The following is an 11036-nucleotide window of genomic DNA, read 5'->3' as shown; positions in this document are numbered from 1 at the left end:
AAAAAAAAAAAAAAAAAAAAAAAGAATCAGAGAAGGTTTGGAGATAGTCACCTCATTGTGATCATTTTGCAGCTGAGTAAATGAGACCCAGAGTCTTGAAGTGACTGGCTCAAAGTCACTCACATATGGCGATGGCCGGGGTCAGTGGCTCATGCCTGTAATCCCAGCACTTTGGGAGGCCGAGGCAGAGGATCGCTTGTGCCCAGGAGTTAGAAACCAGTCTGGGCAACATAGTGAGACCCTGTCTTTACTAAAAATAAAAAAATTAGCCTGGTGTGATGGCACAAACCTGTAGTCCCAGCTACTTGGGAGGCAGAGGCAGGAGGATCCCGTGAGCCTGGGAGATAGAAGCTGCAGTGAGCCTTGATTGTACCACTGCACTCCAGCCTGGGCAACAAAGTGAGACCCTGTCAAAACAAACCACCACAAACAAAACAAACTCACTCACACATCTGTGGATGCAGACGTGTGCCTAGAACTTGGGACATGCAACTGCTGCCCTGACAGCAGAGGAGCTGGATAGGTCATGGGGAAAGTCTGACAGGCCACTGCAGGCCCTTTCGGCAGAGAGTATTTTGTAACTTTGGCTTCCCTCCAGTTATCTGAAATATCCAGTTTTGCAAAATAGGATTCTCACAGGAATGGAAGTGCCTCTTTCCCCTCAGCTGCCTTCCACATCCTCTGGAGATGCTGCCTCTGCTTCAGTTTCCTCCACGAGGGCAAAGGTATACCCAGAACAAATTATGCCATGAAGATACATGTCTGACATCTTTGTTTTTAAATTGAATTCAGTTGCTACTCTGGCTTTTTTCCTTTGACTATCCAGTCTTTTTAGACTAAAAAATAGCCAGGTAAAAATATATCTACTTTTGATATATTAATATTTACATGATCATCTGACCCATCGCCTGGCACATCTGCTTTTGGACAGTAGTGACAGTATAGTGTTTCACACTGTTCCAAAGATAGAGCTCCTTTATGTGTCTCCTGAGAACTGAGGGAAGCCCCAGATTCACTCAGATTACGTTCCTTCATTTGGTCAGCATAGACACCACTGACTTAGCTGCGCTTTATGTTTTTGCAGGTCTCTCTACTGTTCAGGCCTCTGCTGGCCTGCTGGGGATATATAACGGAGAGGCTCTGGTATTTGAGGAGAGCAACTGGTTCATCATTAACGTGATGAAATTAGTTTGGCGCTATGGATTTCAGTCCCTCCGTATGCACATGTGGGTAGAGGACGTGTTAGACAAGTTCATGAGGTAATTTTTTTCCTTCCATTTAACCTAAGATCTTTTAATTTAGGTTAAATTAAACTTGATGAACTTCAGGAATTATAATTTCTTGTAAGCATTTTCTACCTCACTGCAAGGCCTGTTTATAACATTGTTAGGCAAAATGTTTTGTAGGAACCATGCAGACTGTTTGCTTGGAAATTGAAAGATTGGTTTATTTTTGCTTCCGAAATGTATTTTGCAAAAGCTTTTTTAGTGTTGCCAGATGCTGTTAGATGCCTTGAATTCTTATGACAGCTTACTCAGGTAGGTACTGTTTTTAGCTTCTTTAAACAGATGCAGAAGGTGGTGGTGCAGAGAGGTTTTAAGAGGCAAGTTCACCCACATAGTAAGTGGTATAGCTGGAGTTGCCACCCAGGCAGTCTGGCTTTAGAGTCTTCACTCTTAATCTCTATGCTGTGCTGGTCATTGTGTATATGAATGAGATAATGTGTGTAAGAGCTTGTAGAAAGGATCAGAAAACTTAAATGGGCTTTAATAGTGACATGTTTTCAGTGAACCAACAGCCTGAAGTAGAGTAAAAGTTCCATATTCCAAGAATTTACATTCTAGCACTGTTCTTGGTAGTAAGAATTTAGGTGCTTCCTTTTCGTCCTTATGCTTTTCTATATTTAAACAATTTTTTTATGTGTGTGAATGTGCATCGCTTTGGTAATCAGGAAGAGTAACATAAAATAGCCAGTCTAATTTTGAAGGGTATAATCTGTTTTTTTTAAAGCTGTTGGCATGTGCTAGTTTTTGTTTTTTTTGAGACGGAGTTTTGCTCTGTTGCCTGGGCTGGAGTGCAGTGGCGCCATCTTGGCTCACTGCAACCTCCGCCTCCCCGGTTCAAGTGATTCTCCTGCCTCAGACTCCACAGTAGCTGGGATTACAGGTGCCTGCCACTGCGCCTGGCTAATTTTTCATATTTTTAGTAGAGATGGGGTTTCACTGTGTTAGCCAGGATGGTCTCCATCTCCTGACCTCGTGATCTGCCCGCCTTAGCCTCCCAGTGTTGGGATTATAGGTGTGAGCCACTGTGCGCTGGCACATACTAATTTTTATACTGGTTTATAGTTTTAGGTACTGGAGGTCAGTATCACGCCATTACACTCCAGCCTGGGTGACAGAGCAAGACTCCATCTTGAGGGGGAAAAAAAAAAAACAAAAAAACCCCCAAAAACATATCATATGACCAGGTATTGAACAGGACAAATATGAGTTAAGCAGGGCTGGGCACAGTGGCTTATGCCTCTAATCCCAGAACTTTGGGAGGCTGAGGCTGGTGGATCACCTGAGGTCAGGAGTTTGAGACCAGCCTTACCAACACGGTGAAACCCTGTCTTTACAAAAAATATAAAAAATTAGCCAGTGTGGTGGTGCATGCCTGTAATCCCAGCTACTTGTGAGCCTAAGGCAGGAGAATCGCTTGAACCCGGGAGGCAGAGGTTGCGGTTGCAGTGAGCCGAGATCGTGCCATTGCACTCTAGCCCAGGGGACAGAGCCAGACTCTGTCTCAAAAAAAAAAAAAAAAAAGAGTTAAGCAGGATATACTCTGGTTTCTCTAACTTATGGTAGTTTGGGTTTTCTTTCTCAACATCATTTTTAGGTCAGTTTCTTAATTGCCTTACCCGTGGGTACCTTAAGTCCAGCTACAGTGCATGTGGTTTTTAAATAGCCATTCATTCATTCACCCAATATTGAGTGCCTGTTAGGTGCTAGGCATTGTTCTATGTTGAGAATATAGGACCTACAACATGTCCTTGTCCTCAAAGAATATATATTCTAGTGGAGAGACAGGCAAGATACAACTAAGGAAATACATAGAATTTGCATAGAGACAGCCAGTCACTTTTTAGAAGGTGGGTGGCATGGTACTGCATACTCAGCAGGCAGATCAAGTTCTGATGGCATCAGCCCTGCTTGTGTGTATCGTTTTTCTTTTCTTTCTTTCTTTTTTTTTTTTTTGAGATGGAGTCTCACTTTGTTGCACAGGCTGGAGTGCAGTGGTGGGATCTCGGCTCACTGCAACTTCCGCCTCCTGGGTTCAAGCGATTCTCCTGCCTCAGCCTCCTGAGTAGCTGGGATTACAGGCGCATACCACCATGCCTGGCTAATTTTTTGTATTTTTAATAGAGATGGGGTTTCACAGTATTAGCCAGGCTGGTCTTGAACTCCTGACCTCATGATCCACCTGTCTCGGCTTCCCAAAGTGCTGGGATTGCAGGCGTGAGACACCATACTCGGCCCTCTTTTTTTTTTTTTTGACCCAGGTTTCACTCTCACCCAGGCTGGAGTGCAGCAGTGTGATCATGGTCCACTGCAGCCAGGACTTCCTGGGCTCGGGTGATCCTTCTACCTTAGCCTCCATGTAGCTGGGACTGCAGGCACGTGCCACCAAATCTGGCTAATTTTTTGTATTTTTTTTGTAGAGAGGAGGTTTGGCCATGTTGCCCAGGCTTGTCTTGAATTCCTGGGCTCGAATGTTCCACTCTTCTGGGCTTCCCAAAGTGTTGGGATTACGGGCGTGAGCTCCTGCTCCCAGCCTCGTTTTTCTTATCTGTGGCTTGCTTGACATGTACAGAATTGCCCTTTGAGAAATTAAGAAATTACTTTTGTTTTTTTTTTGAGACGTGTTTCACTCTGCTGCCCAGGCTGGAGTACAGTGGCGCAATCTCGGTTCACTGCAACCTCTGCCTCCCAGGTCCAAGTGATTCTCCTGCCTCAGCCTCCTGAGTAGCTGGGATTACAGGCATGTGCTACCATACCCAGATAATTTTTGCATTTTTAGTAGAAACGGGGTTTTACCATGTTGGCCAGGCTGGTCTTGAACTCCTGGCCTCAATTGATCCACCCGCCTTGGTCTCCTAAAGTGCTGGGATTACAGGCGTGAGCCACTGCACCTGGCCTAAGAAATCACTTTTGAAGTGAATTCAAGGTATTACAGAACTGAGAAAAAGAACCAGTGAGGGGATACATCGGTTATACTGTTTTTGACTTTAAAAAACAATTTACGGGCAGGGCATGGTGGCTCACGCCTGTAATCCCAGCACTTTGGGAGGCCGAGTTGGGTAGATCACGAGGTCAGGAGTTTGAGACCAGCTTGGCCAACATGGTGAAACCCCGTCTCTACTAAAAATACAAAAATTAGCAGGGTGTGGAGGTGCGCACCTGTAATCCCAGCTACTTGGGAGGCTGAGGCAGGAGAATCGCTTGAACCCCGGAGGCAGAGTTTGCAGTGAGCTGAGATCTCATTGCACTCCAGCCTGGGTGACAGGGCGAGACTTGTCTCAAAAAAAAAAAAAAAAAGACAATTTACAAATTTCATGGAATTACCCCCATTTTAAATATTTCATTATATGGCACTGACTTTTATGTTGCTAATATTGCATTATATATTTCTGTTTATTTCAATAAATCAAGATTATGTAATCTTGTTTGATAATTTTATCAAATCCTATGAGATAGTTGGAGAGGTTGTTGCTATTCAGCCAATATGTACCTCGTTGTTAAAAGTAGTGAAATATGGGCAAGTGCTGTGGCTCATGCCTGTAATCCCAGCACTTTTGGAGGCTGAAGTGGGAGGATCACTTGAGGCCAGGAGTTGGATACCAGCCTAGGCAACATGGCCAAACCTTATCTCTACAAAAAAATAAAAAAAAATTAGTCAAGTGTGGTGGCATGTGCCTGTGGTCCCAGCTACCTGGGAGGCTATGGTGGAAGGATCACTTGAGACTGGGAGGTTGAGGCTGCCGTGAGCTATGATCATGCCACGGCACTCTAACCTGGATGACAGAGTGAGACTCCGTCTGAAAAAAAACACAAAAAACAGGCTGGGCATGGTGGCTCATACTTGTAATCCCAGCACTTTGGGAGGCTGAGGTGGGTTGATCACCTGAGGTCAGTAGTTCGAGACCAGCTTGGCCAACATGGTGAAACCCCGTCTCTACTGAAAATACAAAAAATTAGCCGAGTGTGGTGGCGGGCGCCTGTAATCCCAGCTATTCGGGAGGCTGAGTCAGGAGAATCACTAGAACCCAAGAGGTGGAGGTTGCAGGGAGCTGAGAATGTGACATTGCACTCCAGCCTGGGCAACAAGAGTGAAACTCTGTCTCAAAAACAAAAAACAAACAAAAAAAACCCCACAGAAAACAAACAAACAAACATAAAAAAATTAGCTGGGCATGGTGCTGTACCTGTGGTTCCAGCTACTCAGGAAGCTGAGGTGGGAGGATTGCTTGAGCCTAGGAGTTCGAGGTTATAGTGAACTACGATTGTGCCACTGTACTCTAGCCTGGGCAACAGAGTGAGACCCTGTCTCTAAAAAAGAAAAATCAAAGAAAAAACAGTAGTGAAATACTGCTGGAGTGGTGAAACTGTTGCTTGCTTTAGTGGGGAGGCATCTCCCCTACCCAAAGAACCCCTGTTTCCTTCCCTCAGCAGGAAGCCTTGGTTTAGTTCTACTTCCACAGCCAGTGTGCTTTCTGTTTCATGTGTACCACTTAAATTATTTATTTTTAATATCACCCCATGTTAGAAATATTCTGGAATGTCACAAAAACCAGGATTAGAAGTCACAGAGATTACCAAAGAGGAACTTGGAACCAGTTACCCTCCATTTCAATTAAAACAGTAGTTCTCAGCTGGGCGCAGTGGCTCACGCTTGTAATCCCAGCACTTTGGGAGGCCGAGGTGGGTGGACCACTTGAGGTCAGGAGTTTGAGACCAGCCTGGCCAACTTGGTGAAACCCCATCTCCTGGGCTCAAGTGATCCTTATATAGATATATGAGAGTACAGTTAGTACTCTCAAAAGTAGCTTGTGTGCTCTTCTGCAGAAACCTTCAGGGGGTTTGTTGACCAGCCTTGTGGAGTCACATTTTCATTTTGCACCTCCATTTCAAAGTATACACAGGGTGGAAAAAGACCTATGTAACAGTAGTAAACCATGACACTCAAAAGAGGGCTCAAGCTTGTGGTAGGCGATACTCGAAAATAATGCATTCATTCATTCTCTGCTGTTGGAGGTACTTGGGTGGAAATCCTGCAGCCCCTGACATTGGCACTAGCTAGCTTAATTTCCAGTTCTGCACATACATTTATGTAGTTGTTCTGGTTGGATGCCATTCTTACTAATTTTTTTTTTTTGAGACCAAGTCTTGCTCTGTCACCCAGGCTGGAGTAGAGTGGTGCAATCACAGCTCACTGCAGCTTTGACTTCCTGGTCTCAAGTCATCTTCCAGCCTCAGCTGGTACTATAGGCATGTGCCATCATGCTTGGCTAATTTTTTAAATCTTTGTAGAGACAGGGTGTTGCCATGTTGCCCAAGCTGATCTTGAACTCCTGGGCTCAAGTGATCCTCCCACCTTGGCCTCCCAAAGTGTTAGGATTACAGGCGTGAGCCACTGTGCTCAGCCGGATGCCATTCTTTACTCCCGAGTCCAACCTCTTATCTCATTTTTCAACAAGGCATTTCCTTAATACTTCAACATTCATCTTTCTTTTCAAACATCCCTTATTATATGGTGCATAGCATGTACTTGTGTTCTATACTACGCACAGTAACTAGAACGTAGTAGATGTTTACTCAGATGTTTGTGGAATTGAAATCTCTGGTCCACTGATGGCTTCCTGTTGAGATATCTTGGCTTGTAGACTAGGTTAAAGCTTATTCTTCTCTCTCAAGTTAGTGCATTTCTGGGGACTTGTAAGATCCTTAACACTTCTTGATCTGAGGCTGGTAGGACTTACAGGGAAAGGCTTTATAAATACCCTTTCTTCCTTCCAGTTACTCCTACCAAATTTTGAGTCAGTTTTTGTTCTTTCATTTCCCAAACCCACTCTATCTTGAATTCTATTAGCCTTTAAAATATGTCCAGAATTCCACTACTTCTCTCCAGGATTACTGCTACCACTTTGTTCCAAGCCACCACCACTGTTTCTTGTCTGGATTGCTAGAGTAGCCTTCTGTTATAGGCTGAATAATCCTCTCCCCTGCCCCCTGCCACAAGATGTCTATGTCTTAATCCCTGGAACCTGTGAATGTGTTACCTTTTGAGGTAAAAGAAACTTTGCAGATATGGTTAAGGATGGGTAGATTACTCTGGATTATCCAGGAGGGCCCAATATAATCACAAGGGTCCTTAGAGAGGCAGGAGGAGGATCAGGGTGGGTAGTAGGAGATGTGATGATGGAAGGAAGAGATTGGAGTGATGCTAGGAAGGGGTGTGCATCCACGAGCCAAGGAATGCAGGTGGCCTGTAGAGGCTGGAAAAGACAGTCTTCCCTCAGAGCTTCTAGAAGGAACCAGCCTTGTGCACACCTTGATTTTAGCCTAGAGAGACTGACTTTGGTCTTCTAACTTACAGAACCGTAAGATTATAAATTTGTGTTGTTTTAAGCCACTAAGTTTGTGGTAATTTGTTACAGCAGCAGTGGGAAACCAATACACCTCCTAAATCATCTGCCATTATTGTTATATTGCTACCATTTGTTCTCGGGTTAGCAGCCAAAGTAGTTCTTTAAAATCTAAGGCTCATTACATCACTCCACTGCTCAGAAACCTTCAGTGGCTCTCTATTTCATTGATAGAGATTTATAGCCAAAATCTGTTTTGTGACTGAGAAGGATTCTGTACTCCCGTCCCTTATTTTTAAATTTATTTTCCCCAAATTTCATAGGTTGGAACACTAGCCATCCAGTACTCAGAATGTGACTGCATATGTAGATAGGGCCTTTAAATATGTGATTGAGTTAAAATGAGGTCATTAGGGTAGACCCCAAAAACAATTTGATGGGTGTCCTTAAGATTAACACACAGAAGGGAGGCCAAGGTGGGCAAATCACCTGAGGTTGTGAGTTCGAGACCAGCCTGACCAATATGGCAAAACCCCTTCTCTACTAAAAATACAAAAAATTAGCCGGGCGTGGTGGGGCATGCTTGTAATCCCAGCTACTCAGGAAGTCTGAGGCAAGATAATCACTTGAACCTGGGAGGTGGAGGTTGCAGTGAGCCAGGATTGCGCCGTTGCACTCCAGCCTGGGCAACAAGAGTGAAACTCTGTCTCAAAAAATAAAAAAAGATTAGGACACAGAAGAAACATACAAAGACCATGTGAGGACACAGCAAGAAGGTGGCCATCTGCAAGCCAAGGAAACAGGCCTCAGAAGAAACTGAACGCACCCACACCTTGATCTTGGAATTTTGGCCTACAGAACTGTAAGAAATAAAGCTTCTTTTGTTTAAGCCATCCAGTCTCTGGTACTGTGTTATGGCAGTCCTGGCGAACTAATACACTGTTGTCATTTTCAGTAACTGTCCATTATTGAAAATGGGATATTGAAGTCTCCATTATTGTTGAATTATGTATTTCAGTTCTGTCAAGATCATTTGATCATATTCATGAAGGTTTATTTCTGGGTTTTCTTATTTGTTCCAACGATTTGTATGTCTGGTTTTTTTTATTTTCAGATGGGGTTTTACTCTGTTGCCCAGGCTGGAGTGCAGTACATTTACAGCAACCTCTGCCTCCCTGGCTCAAGCAGTTCTCCAACCTCAGGCCCCCTGAGTGGCTGGGACTGCAGATGTGCACTACCATGCCCAGCTAATTTTTTTTTTTTTCTTTTTTTTTTATGAGACGGAGTCTCGTTCTGTCGCCCAGGCTGGAGTGCAATGGCACTATATTGGCTCACTGCAACCTCTTCCTCCTGGGTTCAAGCAATTCTTGTGCCTCAGCCTCCTGTGTAGCTGGGACTACAGGCTTGCACCACCACACCTGGCTAATTTTTTGTGTTTTTAGTAGAGATGGGTTTTCGCCATGATGGCCAGGCTGGTCTCGAACTCCTGACCTCAAGTGATCCTCCAGCCTGTGCCTCCCAGTGTGCTGGGATTACAGGTGGGGAGCCACTGCACCTGGCCTTTTTTTAAAAGTTTTTTTGGTCAGCTTCTTTTAGCCTCTATTGATATCATAGCCTCCGGCGTCTGTGATGTTAAACAATTGCCACAGATTTTTTTTTTTTTGACACATGGACACGTGCCCTCAGGATGGGGTTGTTGCATAGAGTGAACTCTGAATCAGGTCGAATAAAGACAAGCCCTCAGGATAGAGCTTTTTGGGAGCTGCCAGATAGGTCAAATATTGACAGTTCTCTGAGGATAGTGCTTTTTGGGAGCTGCAAACTTGTTGAGTTCTTCCCAGTGGCTTCTAGCTTGCTGGTTTCACATTGCAGTTGAAAGTGTGCTGGTTTTATTTTTTATTTTATTTTTTTTCCTCTCTCTCTCTTTCTCTTTCTTTCGACGGAGTCTCCCTCTTGTCACCCAGGCTGGAGTGCAATGGCGCGATCTTGGCTCACTGTAAACTCCATCTCCTGGGTTCAAGCTATTCTTCTGCCTCAGCCTCCTGAATAGCTGGGATTACAGGAGTGTACCACCACACCTGGCTGATTTTTTGTATTTTTGGTGCAGATGGGTGTTTCACCATGTTGGGCAGGCTGGTCTCGAACTCCTGACCTCAAGTGATCCACCTGCCTCAGCCTCCCAAAGTGCTGGGATTACAGGCGTGAGCCACCATGCCTGGCCAGACATTTTTCTTAAATAAATACTCCTTGGACTTGGAAAGGCTTTGGTTTATCTGCAGTGCTCTGAAAGAGTCAATGTTGATCATTTTTGGCAGTATTCTCATAGCTTTCATGGAGGAGCAGATTTCCAGAGGTCCTTCCTCTGCCATTCTGGAAGTTTCCTCTCCCCAGTAACATTTCTGGCTGTACCACCCACTGTTCTCCCAGATCACTCTGCTTCAGCTGCTCTTGCTTCATTATTTCTCCAATGTGCCAGGCAAGCCTCTGTCATGTGACCTTTGCGTTGCTTTTACCACTACCTGAAATATTTTCCCCCAGGTGTTTGCCTGGTTTGCATCCTCATCTCCTTCAGGTCTTTGCTCTATATCACCTTCTCAGTGAGGCTTTTACTGACCACTCTTGTTTTTGGACTGTCTATTTAGAATTTCAACCCTTCTAACCCCATGCATTTCTAGTCTTCCTTTCAGACCTATTTTCTCCTTTTTTTTGGTTTTCCTTTGAGATGGAGTCTCTCGGCTCACTGCAACTTCCGCCTCCCGGGTTCAAGTGATTCTCATGCCTCAGTCTCCTGAGTAGCTGGGATTACAGGTGTGCACGACCACGCCAGGCTAATTTTTTTGTATTTTTAGTAGAGATGGGGTTTCACCATGTTGGCCAGGCTGGTCTTGAACTCCTGACCTCCAGGTGATCCACCTGCCTCAGCCTCCCATAGTGCTGGGGTTACAGGCGTCATCCACTGTGTCTGGCCTTATTTTTCTCCTTAACACTTCCATCCTCCAACCTGTTAACTGTTTCCCCAACTAGAACCTAAGATGCATGAGGGCAGGATTTTTTTTTCTCATGTTGGCCTCTGTATCCTCAGTACCTAGAATAGTACCTGACTGAGAGTTGATGCTCTACAACATTTATTGAATGAATGAATGAATGAATAAATAAATAAATATCAGGGGTTATACAAGTGTAATCTGAAATGAAAAAAGCTGTTTCAGCAAACAGACTAGCAGAAACTACAAGATTTTATATATAATATATATAAAACATAATATATATAATATATAAAATACATATGGTATGTATGTGCTGATGTCCATTTTTCACGCTTGGAGAAACACTGTTGTAGATTGCATAGGCTCTGTCTTTTTCTTAAATCAGACAGAGTTCTGTCTCTCAGAGTTACTCTAGCTTCCCC

At 44.2% G+C, this 11036-nt stretch overlaps 1 protein-coding gene across 3 annotated transcripts in view; it reads left to right on the top strand.

The window, feature by feature from the left end:
- The window catches only part of PCYOX1 (prenylcysteine oxidase 1), a 19240-nt gene that overhangs the window by 2335 nt on the left and 5869 nt on the right, over positions 1 to 11036 (top strand). For all 3 annotated transcript variants that reach the window (XM_011945233.1, XM_011945235.1, XM_011945236.1), the window contains exon 3: positions 1085 to 1259. In XM_011945233.1, the coding sequence (XP_011800623.1) occupies positions 1085 to 1259 (175 nt within the window). The remainder of the gene's footprint in view (positions 1 to 1084; positions 1260 to 11036) is intronic.

Source organism: Colobus angolensis, unplaced genomic scaffold (assembly GCF_000951035.1).
Source record: "Colobus angolensis palliatus isolate OR3802 unplaced genomic scaffold, Cang.pa_1.0 Scaffold24, whole genome shotgun sequence".
In the NCBI taxonomy this organism is placed as follows: Eukaryota; Metazoa; Chordata; class Mammalia; order Primates; family Cercopithecidae; genus Colobus; species Colobus angolensis.
Note: the sequence above shows the minus strand (reverse complement) of the source record. Positions and strands in the feature narration are given on the sequence as shown.